This window comes from Nerophis lumbriciformis, linkage group LG26 (genome assembly GCF_033978685.3).
Source record: "Nerophis lumbriciformis linkage group LG26, RoL_Nlum_v2.1, whole genome shotgun sequence".
NCBI lineage: Eukaryota > Metazoa > Chordata > Actinopteri > Syngnathiformes > Syngnathidae > Nerophis > Nerophis lumbriciformis.
Window position 1 is genome coordinate 38,252,931 of NC_084573.2, and position 19,725 is coordinate 38,272,655.

The 19,725-nt window shown below is 27.5% G+C and overlaps 1 protein-coding gene across 1 annotated transcript in view; it reads left to right on the forward strand.

Annotated features, from left to right (window-relative positions):
- Nucleotides 1–11,454: 11,454 nt before the first annotated feature.
- The window catches only part of rin3 (Ras and Rab interactor 3), a 61,856-nt gene continuing 53,585 nt past the window's right edge, over nucleotides 11,455–19,725 (forward strand). The window contains exon 1 of the mRNA XM_061986920.1: nucleotides 11,455–11,579. Coding sequence (XP_061842904.1) covers nucleotides 11,545–11,579 — 35 coding nt within the window. The 5' untranslated portion in view covers nucleotides 11,455–11,544. The remainder of the gene's footprint in view (nucleotides 11,580–19,725) is intronic.

The following is a 19,725-nucleotide window of genomic DNA, read 5'->3' on the forward strand; positions in this document are numbered from 1 at the left end:
GGAAGGAGGAGGCAGTTGAATGTGCGGCCCACATGATTACAAACATTGTTTTCCGCCTTTTAAAAACATCACGTGAAATAATGCGATGAGAGCGAGGAGTGAGTCTCACAGTGGGTTTGACCGCAGACGCCCACTTCCGGTCCGACTGCTGAGGAAGCTCTAGATTTTTTTGATTTTTTTTGTGTTATTTTGTATTAATATTTAATACTCTATTTGTATTTGCTTTTGTTTTATTTCCCTGTTGTTGAAAGTGCCTTCACTGTTAAGTGAATTATAAATGTATGTGTGTTGTTCAATAAAAAATAAAATTTTAAAAATTAAATAAAAACTTGAGGAAGGTCTAGATTTTTTTAATTATATATATATTTAAAAATAAAATATTTGTTATTATTTTTTGTATTAATATTTAATACTCTATTTGTATTTGCTTTTGTTTTATTTCCCTGTTGTTGAAAGTGCCTTGACTGTTGAGTGAATTATAAATGTATGTTTGTTGTTCAATAAAAAAATTAAAAATTAAACAATTAAATAAAAACTCGAGGAAGGTCTAGATTTTGTTTATTATATATATAATTAAAAAAACGTTTTTTAATTATTTTTGTATTAATATTTAATACTCTATTTGTATTTGCTTTTGTTTTCTTTCCCTGTTGTTGAAAGTGCCTTGACTGTTGAGTGAATTATAAATGTATGTTTGTTGCTCAATAAAAAAATAAATAAAAAAAAAATTAAATGAAAACTCGAGGAAGGTCTAGATTTTTTTTTATTATATATATATTAAAAAAAAAATTTTTTATTATTTTTTGTATCAATATTTAATACTCTATTTGTATTTGCTTTTGTTTTATTTCCCTGTTGTTGAAAGTGCCTTGACTGTTAAGTGAATTCTAAATGTATGTTTGTTGTTTAATAAAAAAAAAAAAAAAAAAAAATGAATAAAAACTCGAGGAAGGTCTAGATTTTTTTTAATTATATATATATATTTAAAAAACAATTGTTATTTTGTTTTTTAATTAATATTTAATACTCTATTTGTATTTGCTTTTGTTTTCTTTCCCTGTTGTTGAAAGTGCCTTCACTGTTAAGTGAATTATAAATGTATGTTTGTTGTTCAATAAAAAAAAAAAAATGTAAAAAAAAAAAAAAAAACTCGAGGAAGGTCTAGATTTTTTTTTAATTATATATATATATTTTTAAAAAATTGTTATTTTGTTTTTTAATCAAAATTTAATACTCTATTTGTATTTGCTTTTGTTTTCTTTCCCTGTTGTTGAAAGTGCCTTGATTGTTGAGTGAATTATAAATGTATGTTTGTTGTTCAATAAAAAGAAAATTAAAAATACAATAAATAAATAAAATAAAAACTCGAGGAATCTCTAGATTTTTTTATTATATGTATATATTTTTTTAATATTTTATATTATTTTTTATTAATATTTAATACTCTATTTGTATTTGCTTTTGTTTTCTTTCCCTGTTGTTGAAAGTGCCTTGACTGTTAAGTGAATTATAAATGTATGTTTGTTGCTCAATAAAAAAATAAAAATTAAACAATTAAATAAAAACTCGAGGAAGGTCTAGATTTTTTTTATTATATATATATTTAAAAATAAAATATTGTTATTATTTTTTGTATTAATATTTAATACTCTATTTGTATTTGCTTTTGTTTTCTTTCCCTGTTGTTGAAAGTGCCTTCACTGTTAAGTGAATTATAAATGTATGTTTGTTGTTCAATAAAAAAATAAAAATTAAAAAAATAAATAAAAACTCGAGGAAGGTCTAGATTTTTTAAAATTATATATATATATATTTAAAAAAATATATATTTTGTTTTTTAATTAATATTTAATACTCTATTTGTATTTGCTTTTGTTTTCTTTCCCTGCTGTTGAAAGTGCCTTGACTGTTGAGTGAATTATAAACATATGTTTGTTGTTCAATAAAAAAATAAAAATTAAAAAAAATAAATAAAAACTCGAGGAAGGTCTAGATTTTTTTTAATTATATATATATATTTTTAAAAAATTGTTATTTTGTTTTTTAATCAAAATTTAATACTCTATTTGTATTTGCTTTTGTTTTCTTTCCCTGTTGTTGAAAGTGCCTTGACTGTTGAGTGAATTATAAATGTATGTTTGTTGTTCAATAAAAAGAAAATTAAAAATACAATAAATAAATAAAATAAAAACTCGAGGAATCTCTAGATTTTTTTATTATATGTATATATTTTTTAAATATTTTATATTATTTTTTATTAGTATTTAATACTCTATTTGTATTTGCTTTTGTTTTATTTCCCTGTTGTTGAAAGTGCCTTGACTGTTAAGTGAATTCTAAATGTATGTTTGTTGCTCAATAAAAAAATAAAAAAATAAAAATTAAATAAAAACTCGAGGAAGGTCTAGATTTTTTTTATTATATATATATATATTTAAAAATAAAATATTTATAATTTTTTGTATTAATATTTAATACTCTATTTGTATTTGCTTTTGTTTTCTTTCCCTGTTGTTGAACGTGCCTTCACTGTTAAGTGAATTATAAACGTATGTTTGTTGTTCAATAAAAAAATTAAAATTAAAAAATTAAATAAAAACCCGAGGAAGGTGTAGATTTTTTTTTTATTATATATATATTTAAAAAAAATGTTTTTGTTTTTTAATTAATATTTAATACTCTATTTGTATTTGCTTTTGTTTTCTTTCCCTGTTGTTGAAAGTGCCTTGACTGTTGAGTGAATTATAAATGTATGTTTGTTGTTCAATAAAAAAATTAAAATGAAAAAATTTAATAAAAACCCGAGGAAGGTCTAGATTTTTTTTATTATATATATATATATATATTTAAAAAAAAATATATTTACTATTTTTTGTATTAATATTTAATACTCTATTTGTATTTGCTTTTGTTTTCTTTCCCTGTTGTTGAAAGTGCCTTCACTGTTAAGTGAATTATAAATGTATGTTTGTTGTTCAATAAAAAAATAAAAATTAAAAAAATAAATAAAAACTCGAGGAAGGTCTAGATTTTTTTTATTATACATATATATTTTAAAAAAAATTGTTATTTTGTTTTTTAATCAATATTTAATACTCTATTTGTATTTGCTTTTGTTTTCTTTCCCTGTTGTTGAAAGTGCCTTGACTGTTGAGTGAATTATAAATGTATGTTTGTTGTTCAATAAAAAGAAAATTAAAAATACAATAAAAAAAAATAAAAATAAAAACTCGAGGAAGCTCTAGATTTTTTTATTATATATATATATTTTTTAAATATTTTATATTATTTTGTATTAATATTTAATACTCTATTTGTATTTGCTTTTGTTTTCTTTTCCTGTTGTTGAAAGTGCCTTCACTGTTAAGTGAATTATAAATGTATGTTTGTTGTTCAATAAAAAAATAAAAAATAAAAAATGAAATGAAAACTCGAGGAAGGTCTAGATTTTTTAAATTATATATATATATATATTAAAAAAACTTTTATTTTTTTTATTTTTTGTATCAATATTTAATACTCTATTTGTGTTTGCTTTTGTTTTATTTCCCTGTTGTTGAAAGTGCCTTGACTGTTAAGTGAATTATAAATGTATGTTTGTTGCTCAATAAAAAAATAAAAATTAAACAATTAAATGAAAACTCGAGGAAGGTCTAGATTTTTTTTATTATATATATATTTAAAAATAAAATATTTGTTATTATTTTTTGTATTAATATTTAATACTCTATTTGTATTTGCTTTTGTTTTCTTTTCCTGTTGTTGAAAGTGCCTTCACTGTTAAGTGAATTATAAATGTATGTTTGTTGTTCAATAAAAAAATAAAAAATAAAAAAAATGAATAAAAACTCGAGGAAGGTCTAGATTTTTTTTATTATTTATATATATATATATATTTTTTTTAAATTGTTATTTTGTTTTTTAATTAATATTTAATATTCTATTTGTATTTGCTTTTGTTTTCTTTCCCTGTTGTTGAAAGTGCCTTGACTGTTAAGTGAATTATAAATGTATGTTTGTTGTTCAATAAAAAGAAAATTAAAAATACAATAAAAAAATAAATAAAAAAAACTCGAGGAAGCTCTAGATTTTTTTATTTTATATATATATATTTTAAATATTTTATTTTATTTTTTATTAATATTTAATACTCTATTTGTATTTGCTTTTGTTTTATTTCCCTGTTGTTGAAAGTGCCTTGACTGTTAAGTGAATTCTAAATGTATGTTTGTTGCTCAATAAAAAAATAAAAATAAAACAATTAAATGAAAACTCGAGAAAGGTCTAGATTTTTTTTATTATATATATATTTAAAAAAAAAATTGTTTTTATTTTTTTGTATCAATATTTAATACTCTATTTGTATTTGCTTTTGTTTTCTTTCCCTGTTGTTGAAAGTGCCTTGACTGTTAAGTGAATTATAAATGTATGTTTGTTGTTCAATAAAAAAATAAAAATTAAAAAATTAAATAAAAACTCGAGGAAGGTCTAGATTTTTTTTTATTACATATATATATTTTTAAAAAAATTGTTATTTTGTTTTTTAATTAATATTTAATACTCTATTTGTATTTGCTTCTGTTTTCTTTCCCTGTTGTTGAAAGTGCCTTGACTGTTGAGTGAATTATAAATGTATGTTTGTTGTTCAATAAAAAAAAATAATAAAAAATAATAATAAAATAAAATAAAATAAAAACTCGAGGAAGCTCTAGATTTTCTTATTTTATATATATATTTTTTAAATATTTTATTTTATTTTTTATTAATATTTAATACTCTATTTGTGTTTGCTTTTGTTTTATTTCCCTGTTGTTGAAAGTGCCTTGACTGTTAAGTGAATTATAAATGTATGTTTGTTGCTCAATAAAAAAATAAAAATTAAAAAATTAAATGAAAACTCGAGGAAGGTCTAGATTTTTTTAATTATATATATATATATATTAAAAAAAAAAATGTTATTATTTTTTGTATCAATATTTAATACTCTATTTGTATTTGCTTTTGTTTTCTTTCCCTGTTGTTGAAAGTGCCTTCACTGTTAAGTGAATTATAAACGTATGTTTGTTGTTCAATAAAAAAATAAAAATTAAAAAATTAAATAAAAACTCAAGGAAGGTCTAGATTGTTTTATTATATATATATATATATTTTTAAAAATTGTTATTTTGTTTTTTAATTAATATTTAATACTCTATTTGTATTTGCTTTTGTTTTCTTTCCCTGTTGTTGAAAGTGCCTTGACTGTTGAGTGAATTATAAATGTATGTTTGTTGTTCAATAAAAAGAAAATTAAAAATACAATAAAAAAAAATAAAAAAACTCGAGGAAGCTCTAGATTTTTTTTATTTTATATATATATTTTTTAAATATTTTATTTTATTTTTTATTAATATTTAATACTCTATTTGTGTTTGCTTTTGTTTTCTTTCCCTGTTGTTGAAAGTGCCTTGACTGTTAAGTGAATTATAAATGTATGTTTGTTGCTCAATAAAAAAATAAAAATTAAACAATTAAATAAAAACTCGAGGAAGGTCTAGATTTTTTTTATTATATATATATATTTAAAAAAATTTTTTTTATTATTTTTTGTATCAATATTTAATACTCTATTTGTATTTGCTTTTGTTTTCTTTCCCTGTTGTTGAAAGTGCCTTCACTGTTAAGTGAATTATAAACGTATGTTTGTTGTTCAATAAAAAAATAAAAATTAAAAAAAATGAATAAAAACTCGAGGAAGGTCTAGATTTTTTTTTATTATATATATATATATATTTAAAAAAAAAAATATATTTTGTTTTTTAATTAATATTTAATACTCTATTTGTATTTGCTTTTGTTTTCTTTCCCTGTTGTTGAACGTGCCTTGACTGTTGAGTGAATTATAAATGTATGTTTGTTGTTCAATAAAAAGAAAATTAAAAATACAATAAAAATTTTTTAAAAAAAACTCGAGGAAGCTCTAGATTTTTTTATTTTATATATATATTTTTTAAATATTTTATTTTTATTTTTTATTAATATTTAATACTCTATTTGTGTTTGCTTTTGTTTTCTTTCCCTGTTGTTGAAAGTGCCTTGACTGTTAAGTGAATTATAAATGTATGTTTGTTGCTCAATAAAAAAATAAAAAAATAAAAATTAAATAAAAACTCGAGGAAGGTCTAGATTTTTTTTATTATATATATATATATTTAAAAATAAAATATTTATTATTTTTTGTATTAATATTTAATACTCTATTTGTATTTGCTTTTGTTTTCATTCCCTGTTGTTGAACGTGCCTTCACTGTTAAGTGAATTATAAACGTATGTTTGTTGTTCAATAAAAAAATTTAAATTAAAAAATTAAATAAAAACCCGAGGAAGGTGTAGATTTTTTTTTTATTATATATATATTTAAAAAAAATTTTTTTGTTTTTTAATTAATATTTAATACTCTATTTGTATTTGCTTTTGTTTTCTTTCCCTGTTGTTGAAAGTGCCTTGACTGTTGAGTGAATTATAAATGTATGTTTGTTGTTCAATAAAAAAATTAAAATTAAAAAATTTAATAAAAACCCGAGGAAGGTCTAGATTTTTTTTATTATATATATATATATATTTAAAAATAAAATATTTATTATTATTTTTTGTATTAATATTTAATACTCTATTTGTATTTGCTTTTGTTTTCTTTCCCTGTTGTTGAAACTGCCTTCACTGTTAAGTGAATTATAAACGTATGTTTGTTGTTCAATAAAAAAATTAAAATTAAAAAATTAAATAAAAACTCGAGGAAGGTCTAGATTTTTTTAAATTATATATATATATATATATATTTAAAAAAAAAAATTTATTTTGTTTTTTAATTAACATTTAATACTCTATTTGTATTTGCTTTTGTTTTCTTTCCCTGTTGTTGAAAGTGCCTTGACTGTTGAGTGAATTATAAATGTATGTTTGTTGTTCAATAAAAAGAAAATTAAAAATACAATAAATAAATAAAATAAAAACTCGAGGAAGCTCTAGATTTTTTTATTATATGTATATATTTTTTAAATATTTTATTTTATTTTTTATTAGTATTTAATACTCTATTTGTATTTGCTTTTGTTTTCTTTCCCTGTTGTTGAAAGTGCCTTCACTGTTAAGTGAATTATAAACGTATGTTTGTTGTTCAATAAAAAAATAAAAATTAAAAAATTAAATCAAAACTCGAGGAAGGTCTAGATTTTTTTTAAATTATATATATATATTTAAAAAAAAATTGTTATTTTGTTTTTTAATCAATATTTAATACTCTATTTGTATTTGCTTTTGTTTTCTTTCCCTGTTGTTGAAAGTGCCTTGACTGTTGAGTGAATTATAAATGTATGTTTTTTGTTCAATAAAAAGAAAATTAAAAATACAATAAAAAAATTAAATAAAAACTCGAGGAAGCTATAGATTTTTTTATTATATATATATATATTTTTTTTAAATATTTTATATTATTTTTTATTAATATTTAATACTCTATATGTATTTGATTTTGTTTTCTTTCCGTTGTTGAACGTGCCTTGACCGTTGAGTGAAATGTATGTTTGTTGTTCAATAAAAAAACAAAACAAAAAAACAATTTAAAATACAATTAAAACTCGAGGAAGCTCTAGATTTGTTTTATTATATATATTTTTTGTAATATTTTTTATTAATATTTAATACTCTATTTGTATTTGCTTTTGTTTTCTTTCCCTGTTGTTGAACGTGCCTTGACTGTTGAGTGAATTATAAATGTATGTTTGTTGTTCAATAAAAAAAAAACTTAAAAAGAAAAGAAAAACTCGAGGAAGCTCTAGATTTGTTTTATTTTATGTATGTATATATATATATATATATATATATATATATATATATATATATATATATTAATATTTTTTATTAATATTTAATACTCTATTTGTATTTGCTTTAGTTTTCTTTCCCTGTTGTTGAAAGTGCCTTGACTGTTGAGTGAATTATAAACGTATGTTTGTTGTTCAATAAAAAAATAAAAAATAAAATAATAAAATAAAAACTCGAAGAAGCTCTAGATTTCTTTAATTATATATATACAGTATATATTTAAAAAAATATTTTTTATTAATATTTAATACTCTATTTGTATTTGCTTTTGTTTTCTTTCCCTGATGTTGAAAAGTGCCTTGACTGTTGAGTGAATTATAAATGTATGTTTGTAGTTCAATAAAAAATGTTTTTAAACAAAATAAAAAAATAAATTAAAAACTTGAGGAAGGTCTAGATTTTTTTTATTATATATATATATATATATATATATATATATATATATATATATATATATATATATATATATATATATATATATATATTTAAAATATTTATCATTAATTTGTATTAATATTTAATACTCTATTTGTATTTGCTTTTGTTTTCTTTCCCTGTTGAAAGTGCCTTCACTGTTGAGTGAATTATAAATGTATGTTTGTTGTTCAATAAAAATAAAAAATAAAAATAAAATGCAAAAAATAAAATAAAAACTCAAGGAAGCACTTTTTGTATTATATGCAGGGGCGCCGCTAGGGATTTTGGGCCCCATGAAAAGAATCTTTACAGGGCCCCCAACACAGTGTCATTATTTTTTCTGTATTATAATTTCATCATCATTAGGGGCCTCTCTGGGCCCCCCTCCATCATGGGCCCCTAGAATCCGTCTCCTTTACCCCCCCTTATCGGCGCCCCTGATTATATGTATATATAATTTTTAAATGTTTTATTAATATTTAATACTCTATTTGTATTTGCTTTTGTTTTCTTTCCCTGTTGTTGAAAGTGCCTTGACTGTTGAGTGAATTATAAATGTATGTTTGTTGTTCAATAAAAAAATAAATACAAATAAAAATTAAAAAATTAAATAAAAACTCGAGGAAGCTCTAGATTTTTTTCATTATACATATATTTTTTTATTATTTTTTATTAATATTTAATACTCTATTTGTATTTGCTTTTGTTTTATTTCCCTGTTGTTGAAAGTGCCTTGACTGTTGAGTGAATTATAAACGTATGTTTGTTGTTCAATAAAAAGAAAAAAGAAAAATAATAGTAATAATAATAATAAAATAAAAACTCGAGGAAGTGCTAGATTTTTTTTATTATATGTATATTTTTTATAAATATTTAATACTCTATCTGTATTTGCTTTTGTTTATTTCCCTGTTGTTGAACGTGCCTTGACTTTTGAGTGAATTATAAATGTATGTTTGTTGTTCAATAAAAAATAAATAAAAATAAAAATAAAAATAAAAAAATTAAAGAAAAATTCGAGGAAGCTCTAGATTTTTTTCATCATATATATATTTTTTTAATATTTTTTTATTAACATTTAATACTCTATTTGTATTTGCTTTTGTTTTCTTTCCCTGTTGTTGAACGTGCCTTGACTGTTGAGTGAATTATAAACGTATGTTTGTTGTTCAATTAAAAAAATTAAAATTAAAAATAATAATAATAATAATAAAATAAAATCTCGAGGAAGTGCTAGATTTTTTTTATTATATGTATATTTTTTTTATAAATATTTAATACTCTATCTGTATTTGCTTTTGTTTATTTCCCTGTTGTTGAACGTGCCTTGACTTTTGAGTGAATTGTAAATGTATGTTTGTTGTTCAATAAAAAATAAATAAAAATAAAAATAAAAATAAAAAAATAAAAGAAAAATTCGAGGAAGCTCTAGATTTTTTTGATCATATATATATATATTTTTTTAAAATATTTTTTTATTAATATTTAATATTCTATTTGTATTTGCTTTCGTTTTCTTTCCCTGTTGTTTAACGTGCCTTGACTGTTGAGTGAATTATAAACGTATGTTTGTTGTTCAATAAAAAAATAAAAAAAATAAAATAAAAACTCAAAGAAGCTCTAGATTTTTTAAATTATATATATATATATATATATATATATATATATATATATATATATATATATATATATATATATATATATATTTTTTTTTTTTAAATATTTTGTATTAATATTTAATACTCTATTTGTATTTGCTTTTGTTTTCTCTCCCTGTTGTTGAAAAGTGCCTTGACTGTTGAGTGAATTATAAATGTATGTTTGTAGTTCAAAAAAACTTTTTTTTTTTAAATAAAAAAAGAATATAAAATAAAAACACGAGGAAGCTCTAGATTTTTTTTACTATATATATTTTTGTAATATTTTTTTTATTGATATTTAATACTCTATTTGTATTTGCTTTCGTTTTCTTTCCCTGTTGTTGAAAGTGCCTTGACTGTTGAGTGAATTATAAATGTATGTTTGTTGTTCAATAAAAAAATAAAAATAAAAATAAAATGCAAAAAATAAAATAAAAACTCGAGGAATCACTAGATTTTTTGTATTATATGTATATATATTTTTTAAATATGTTTTATTAATATTTAATACTCTTTTTGTATTTGCTTTTGTTTTCTTTCCCTGTTGTTGAAAGTGCCTTGACTGTTGAGTGAATTATAAACGTATGTTTGTTGTTCAATAAAAAAAAAAATAAAAAAAATAATAATAATAATAAAATAAAAACTCGAGGAAGTGCTAGATTTTTTTTTTATTATATGTATATTTTTTATAAATATTTAATACTCTATCTGTATTTGATTTTGTTTATTTCCCTGTTGTTGAAAGTGCCTTGACTGTTGAGTGAATTATAAATGTATGTTTGTTGTTCAATAAAAAATAAATAAAAATAAAAATAAAAATAAAAAAATTAAAGAAAAATTCGAGTAAGCTCTAGATTTTTTTCATCATATATATATTTTTTAATATTTTTTTATTAATATTTAATACTCTATTTGTATTTGCTTTCGTTTTCTTTCCCTGTTTTTTGAAAGTGCCTTGACTGTTGAGTGAATTATAAATGTATGTTTGTTGTTCAATAAAAAATAAAAAAAATAAAAATGAAATGCAAAAAATAAAATAAAAACTCGAGGAAGCACTAGATTTTTTGTATTATATGTATATATATATATTTTTAAATATGTTTTATTAATATTTAATACTCTATTTGTATTTGCTTTTGTTTTCTTTCCCTGTTATTGAAAGTGCCTTGACTGTTGAGTGAATTATAAATGTATGTTTGTTGTTCAATAAAAAAAAAAAAAAAAAAAAAAAAAAAAAAACTCGAGGAAGCTCTAGATTTTTTTAATTATATATATTTTTTGTAATATTTTTTATTAATATTTAATACTCTATTTGTATTTTCTTTTTGTTTTCTTTCCCTGTTGTTGAAAGTGCCTTGACTGTTGAGTGAATTATAAACGTATGTTTGTTGCTCAATAAAACAATTAAAAATAAAATAAAAATAAAATAAAAACTCGAGGAAGCTCTAGAGCGGACACGTTAATACTTTTATTAAACTAATGACTTTTTTTTAAGTTGGTTAATTACCATACAAGTCCGGGGCAAGAGCCGGGGGCGGGGTGCACCCGAGAAGGAGGCGGGCTCCTTGCGGGGCCCAGAAGCAAGCAGACTAGAGAGCGGAAAAAAAAGACCACGACGTTCGCTATGATGGAAGCCAGTCTTCATTCTGAGGGAAATGGGTGAGTTCCGTACCGTGGCGACATTTGAAGGAGGAGGACACGAAGCCGTGTTCGCTCCACGGCAACGGCGTGTCGCGGCCCGTAGACTCGGAGGAGGGCTCGCGGTTATTAGTCACAGAAAGTGATGTGACTCACTAATAATAAAATAGGTCAGTGGCTAATCTTAGCAAGTCTTTGTGTTGTTTACCTTCCATCGGGTAACTTGTGTGGTTGTGCAGGGAATTGTTGTCTAGGAGAAAGGCTGACTCCAACACATGACGTCATGGCACTTCAGGGCTGGCAAATCTTGTCAAAATAACTTTACCAATTGTTCACCAAGTAGCTATCAAAAATGATTTATACAACCATTAATCATCATGGGTGAAGGGTACAGTGGTGTAGTAGACCTAAGTATTCATCAAGTACCACCATAATGACAACATTAAATACAGTAGTGTAGTAGACCTAAGTATTCATCAAGTACCACCATAATAACATTAAAATACAGTAGTGTAGTAGACCTAAGTATTCATTAAGTACCACCATAATGACAACATTAAATACAGTAGTGTAGTAGACCTAAGTATTCATTAAGTACCACCATAATGACAACATTAACATACAGTAGTGTAGTAGACCTAAGTATTCATCAAGTACCACCATAATGACAACATTAAATACTGTAGTGTAGTAGACCTAAGTATTCATTAAGTACCACCATAATAACATTAAAATACAGTGGCGTAGTAGACCTAAGTATTCATTAAGTACCACCATAATGACAACATTAAATACAGTAGTGTAGTAGACCTAAGTATTCATTAAGTACCACCATAATAACATTAAAATACAGTAGTGTAGTAGACCTAAGTATTCATCAAATATCACCATAATAACAACATTAAATACAGTAGTGTAGTAGACCTAAGTATTCATTAAGTACCACCATAATAACATTAAAATACAGTAGTGTAGTAGACCTAAGTATTCATCAAATATCACCATAATGACAACATTAAATACAGTAGTGTAGTAGACCTAAGTATTCATTAAGTACCACCATAATAACATTAAAATACAGTAGTGTAGTAGACCTAAGTATTCATCAAGTACCACCATAATAACATTAAAATACAGTAGTGTAGTAGACCTAAGTATTCATCAAGTACCACCATAATAACATTAAAATACAGTAGTGTAGTAGACCTAAGTATTCATCAAGTACCACCATGAGAAAGTACCACTAATGAGAAAACGTTTGTTTGCAGTTGATTTCCATGCTACAAACATTAGTCAATTCATGTTCCTGGTTGTGTTTCCTTGCTTGGCGTTTGTTTCCTGTCGGCGCTCTTTTATTTTTGTTCCCCCTTCCTGCACGTCTCTCCCTGAGCGCTCCTTTACCCTTTACCTGTGCCTGATTGGCAGCCTGCCACACCTGCTTGCAGTTGCCAATCAGGCCTCACCCCGTTTCCTCAGCTCTCCAGGATTGATTAAGTTCGGGACCTTTCATGACCTATTTTAGTATATTAACCACTCTGAGCTGCACGTCCTTCTCCTGTTTCCTGCGTCTTGGGGTCACAGCCACCGCAGCCATACCACTTCCTGACTATGCACTTGTTTTTATGTGTGAGCTTGACATTTTGTCCCATTATTTAGCTGCAGATGTTGTTCAGCAGTGTTTGCTCGTGATATCAAGATTCAGTAAATGCTGTTGAGATGTAGTCATCTACTTTATTAATACTAGTGATGGGTTGATGAGGCGTCATGAAGCGTTTCGACACATTGCAAAACTGTATTGATACTGTGTCGATACTGTGTCACTAAATACTGACATCTGCTGGACATTAAAAATCCCTACAGGCAACCTATGGACCGACTCAACTGACACTGATTTGATGCCCTAGTACAGGGGTCACCAAACCAAAAACTACTTCTTGGGTACTGATTAATGCGAAGGGCTACCAGTTTGATACACACTTAAATAAATAAATATATTGTCATTTGTAAGTTACACGTAAGTGTGATTTAAACAAGAATAGCTAAATAAATACATTTATATACAGGTAAAAGCCAGTAAATTAGAATATTTTGAAAAACTTGATTTATTTCAGTAATTGCATTCAAAAGGTGTAACTTGTACATTATATTTATTCATTGCACACAGACTGATGCATTCAAATGTTTATTTCATTTAATTTTGATGATTTGAAGTGGCAACAAATGAAAATCCAAAAATTCCGTGTGTCACAAAATTAGAATATTACTTAAGGCTAATACAAAAAAGGGATTTTTAGAAATGTTGGCCAACTGAAAAGTATGAAAATGAAAAATATGAGCATGTACAATACTCAATACTTGGTTGGAGCTCCTTTTGCCTCAATTACTGCGTTAATGCGGCGTGGCATGGAGTCGATGAGTTTCTGGCACTGCTCAGGTGTTATGAGAGCCCAGGTTGCTCTGATAGTGGCCTTCAACTCTTCTGCGTTTTTGGGTCTGGCATTCTGCATCTTCCTTTTCACAATACCCCACAGATTTTCTATGGGGCTAAGGTCAGGGGAGTTGGCGGGCCAATTTAGAACAGAAATACCATGGTCCGTAAACCAGGCACGGGTAGATTTTGCGCTGTGTGCAGGCGCCAAGTCCTGTTGGAACTTGAAATCTCCATCTCCATAGAGCAGGTCAGCAGCAGGAAGCATGAAGTGCTCTAAAACTTGCTGGTAGACGGCTGCGTTGACCCTGGATCTCAGGAAACAGAGTGGACCGACACCAGCAGATGACATGGCACCCCAAACCATCACTGATGGTGGAAACTTTACACTAGACTTCAGGCAACGTGGATCCTGTGCCTCTCCTGTCTTCCTCCAGACTCTGGGACCTCGATTTCCAAAGGAAATGCAAAATTTGCTTTCGTCAGAAAACATGACTTTGGACCACTCAGCAGCAGTCCAGCTGGTGTCGGTCCACTCTGTTTCCTGAGATCCAGGGTCAACGCAGCCGTCTACCAGCAAGTTTTAGAGCACTTCATGCTTCCTGCTGCTGACCTGCTCTATGGAGATGGAGATTTCAAGTTCCAACAGGACTTGGCGCCTGCACACAGCGCAAAATCTACCCGTGCCTGGTTTACGGACCATGGTATTTCTGTTCTAAATTGGCCCGCCGACTCCCCTGACCTTAGCCCCATAGAAAATCTGTGGGGTATTGTGAAAAGGAAGATGCAGAATGCCAGACCCAAAAACGCAGAAGAGTTGAAGGCCACTATCAGAGCAACCTGGGCTCTCATAACACCTGAGCAGTGCCAGAAACTCATCGACTCCATGCCACGCCGCATTAACGCAGTAATTGAGGCAAAAGGAGCTCCAACCAAGTATTGAGTATTGTACATGCTCATATTTTTCATTTTCATACTTTTCAGTTGGCCAACATTTCTAAAAATCCCTTTTTTGTATTAGCCTTAAGTAATATTCTAATTTTGTGACACACGGAATTTTTGGATTTTCATTTGTTGCCACTTCAAATCATCAAAATTAAATGAAATAAACATTTGAATGCATCAGTCTGTGTGCAATGAATAAATATAATGTACAAGTTACACCTTTTGAATGCAATTACTGAAATAAATCAAGTTTTTCAAAATATTCTAATTTACTGGCTTTTACCTGTATATAAAAAAATGGGTATTTCTGTCTGTCATTCCGTCGTACATTTTTTTTTCCTTTTACGGAAGGTTTTTTGTAGAGAATAAATGATGAAAAAAAAACACTTAATTGAACGGTTTAAAAGAGGAGAAAACACGAAAAAAATTCAAATAAAATTTTGAAACATAGTTTATCTTCAATTTCGACTCTTTAAAATTCAAAATTCAACCGACAAAAAGAAGAGAAAAACTAGCTCATTTGAATCTTTTTGAAAAAATTAAAAAAAAGAATTTATGGGACATAATTAGTAATTTTTCCTGATTAAGATACATTTTAGAATTTTGATGACATGTTTTTAAATTGGTTAAAATCCAATCTGCACTTTGTTAGAATATTCAACAAATTGGACCAAGCTATATTTCTAACAAAGACAAATCAGTATTTCTTCTAGATTTTCCAGAACAACAATTTTAAAAGAAATTCAAAATACTTTGAAATAAGATTTAAATTTGATTCTACAGATTTTCTAGATTTGCCAGAATAATTTTTTGGAATTTCAATCATAGTAAGTTTGAAGAAATATTTCACAAATATTCTTCGTCGAAAAACCCGAAGCTAAAATATTTATTATTCTTTACAATAAAAAAATTAAAAAATTACTTGAACATTGATTTAAATGGTCACGAAAGAAGAGGAAGAAATTTAAAAGGTATATTTGTTTAAAAATCCTAAAATCATTTTTAAGGTTGTATTTTTTCTCTAAAATTGTATTTCTAAAAGTAATAAGAAGCAAAATAAATGAATTTATTTAAACAAGTGAAGACCCATCCATCCATCCATCCATTTTCTACCGCTTATTCCAAGTGAAGACCAAGTCTTTAAAATATTTTCTTGGATTTTCAAATTCTATTTGAGTTTTGTCTCTTTTAGAATTAAAAATGTCGAGCAAAGCGAGACCAGCTTGCTAGTAAATAAATACAATTTAAAAAATAGAGGCAGCTCACTGGTAAGTGCTGCTCTTTGAGCTATTTTTAGAACAGGCCATGATCTGGTCCTTACGGGCTACCTGGTGCCCGCGGGCACCGCGTTGGTGACCCCTGCCCTAGTATATACAATAATATAAACCAAGTCATTGTATTTCATTTAGGATGATTTCATATCTTCATTTAAATAAAAATATATTTTTATCTTTTTTAGATACAGTCAATAAATAATGTGAACATGTATCATAACATGGAAATCTAAGAGAACGTGTTGTGGATGATTGTGGTCTGGGAATTTTTTTAATTTTATTTTTTTACACATTTTTATTAAAAAAAAAAAAAAAAAAGTTTTTCCGACGTATTACATTTTAGACGATTTCTCTTAGTTATTATTTCTCCGGCTGTAGAAAAGAGCCGCTCACAGGGCACAGAGGAGGCGACACAGTTGGCGTATCGGTCACGTGACCAAAACAGCTCATGATCGGTCACGTGACTTTCTAAAAGCGGTACGCGCACCGACACAGGGTTTTGCTCTATGAGCTCGACGCATGCGCCGATGCATCGGTGTTGCCGGACCCATCACTAATTAATACTACTAAGGATATTCTCTTGATGCTAACAAATATCACCAAAGACACAATAATGAGGTCTTATACAGTGAATTGCACCAACAATCTCAATATTTATTACTAGGGCATAGGGTTGTACAGTACTAGCATAATACTGTGATACTAATGAATCATATTCGGTACTATACCACCTCTAAAAAGTACCGGTCCAAACCTATCGTCCTCACGTCATGACATTGAGTCATGGTGTTTGTTTGGCCACTGAGTTGGTTTCGACCAACTCAGTGGCCTACTGGTTAGAATATCCGCCCTGAGATGGGTAGGTTGTGAGTTCAAACCCCTGGCCGAGTCATACCAAAGACTATAAAAATGGGAGCCATTACCTCCCTGCTTGGTACTCAGCAACAAATGTTGGAATTGGGGGTTAAATCACCAAAAATGATTCCCGGGCGCGGCCACCGCTGCTGCTCACTGCTCCCCTCACCTCCCAGGGGGGTGATCAAGGGTGATGGGTCAAATGCAGAGAATCATTTTGCCACACCTAGTGTGTGTGTGTGACTATCATTGCTACTTTAACTTTAACTTTTAAAATTGCTGGTTTTACCAGCAGAGGAGCACGTTCGGCAGCGCACGCACACAGAGTACTTACAAGTAGACACAGTGTGCAGACAGAAAAGGGAGAACGGACGCATTTTGGTGTGAAAAGTAAAGATAAAGGTGAAGTTATAACTAGGGCTGAAACGACGCGTCGACGTAGTCGACGTCATCGGTTACGTAAATACGTCGAGGACGTTTTTGTTCGTCGACGCGTCGCATATTTACGTCACACTACCGTCATGGCGGAGCGCAAAGCAGACGATGCGAGGGGAAAAAAGCACGCCAAAAGTCGTCAAAAGTGTGGGAGTATTTCAATAAACGGCCTAAGAAGAAACGCTACTTTTACTCCGCTACTTTTATCTACATTCAGCTCGCTACTCGCTACTAATTTTTATCCATCTGTTAATGCACGCTTTGTTTGTTTTGGTCTGTCAGACAGACCTTCAAAGTGCCTGCCTTACTGGTGACGTTTCACTTCGTTCCACCAATCAGATGCAGTCACTGGTGACGTTGGACCAATCAAACAGAGCCAGGCGGTCACATGACCTGACTGGCTCCGAGCTAACTTCGGGTGTTACCATTTAGTGGTCAATCGTACGGAATATGCACTGTACTGTGCAATCTACTAATAAAAGTTCCAATCAATCAATCAAAAGTGTGAAGGAAAAAAGACCCTTTTTTTATTTCAACCGTAAAGACTGACTGCACAGTTCCTGTCTTCACAATAAAAGTCCCGCTCCATCGCGCCTGCGCTTTCAAAACAAGAGTCTCCGAAAGCCAGCGCAAACAAGCTAGCAAGCTACGGAGTTTGCCGCCAATGTATTTCTTGTAAAGGGTATAAAAACGAATATGGAAGGTGGACAAATAAGATGCCAAAAACCAACCACTTTCATGTGGTATTAGACAGAAAGGAAGAACTTTTTTTCTCCTCCATTTGAAAACGTGGACGTTACCAGCACTACTTCCTGATTACAATCAATGCAAGTCATCAGAATCAGGTAATACACCAACTTATATTCTTGTCTTCATGAAAGAAAGGAATCTATATGTTAAACATGCATGTATATTCATTAAAACACCTTTAACATGTAAACAAAAACGGCAAAATAAATAAATATAAATTATATACTGTATATATCAATGTATGTATATATATATATATATATATATATATATATGTGTGTGTGTGTGTGTGTGTGCATATATATATATATACACATATATATATATATATATATATATATATATATATGATATGTGTGTGTATGTTACTCAGTACTTGAGTAGTTCTTTCACAACATACTTTTTACTTTTACTCAAGTAAATATTTGGGTGACTACTCCTTACTTTTACTTGAGTAATAAATCTCTAAAGTAACAGTACTCTTACTTGAGTACAATTTCTGGCTACTCTACCCACCTCTGCTAATAATGTTGTTGTATGCACACTGTGTCGAGCGGAAATGGCCTATCATAGCAGCACAACGGCAGCGTTCTTGCCATCACCATCAACTAGTCAATCGTCCGCGTGAGTATACGTTGTCATCATTACACAAAAACATGAATGTGTCATTTGTATCTGCGTTGTAAATTCATAAACTAAAGCGCCGTTTCGCTCCGAGAGGAGCGTTTGGCGTGCCTGTTCAGTGTTTACAAAGACGCGCTCCTCTTTAACGCTAACGTTAATTAGTTGTGCAAATACCTTTTACAACATTAACAATTACGTATACTATGTACAAACGAACAATTAACTTTCACTTTAATCATACTATCATTGTTGTGTTATTAAGCAAAATAAGCAAAAGTTTTACTTTTGTTGAAATGTTTACACTGTTGTTACAGAATATTTTGTTTTGCCCTTTTTTGTATTGGATGTTTATCTTTATTTTTGCACATTTTAGCAAATAAGCAATACTTTTACTTTTGTTGAAATGTTTACACTGTTGTTACAGAATATTTCCGTTTTGCACTTTTTTGAATTGGATGTTTATCTTTATTTTTGCACATTTTAAAGCAAAATAAGCAATACTTTTACTTTTGAAATGCTTATACTATTGCAGAATATTAAGATTTGCACTGGATGTTTACTTTTATATTTGCACATTAAAAGCAAATAAGCTACTTTTAATTTTGTTAAATGTTTACATTGTTACAGAATATTTTGTCATGTTGTTGTCAATGTTGACTGAGTGGCCATACTTTTTTTTTTGTAAATAAAAGCCATGCCTTTTGAAAAAACTGGCCTACATTTATTTTTTCATCTTCATTTTAAATAAAAAAAATAATCGGTAAAAGGAAAAATAATCTATAGATTAATCGAAAAAATAATCTATAGATTAACCGATTAATCGAAAAAAATAATCTATAGATTAATCGATAGAAAA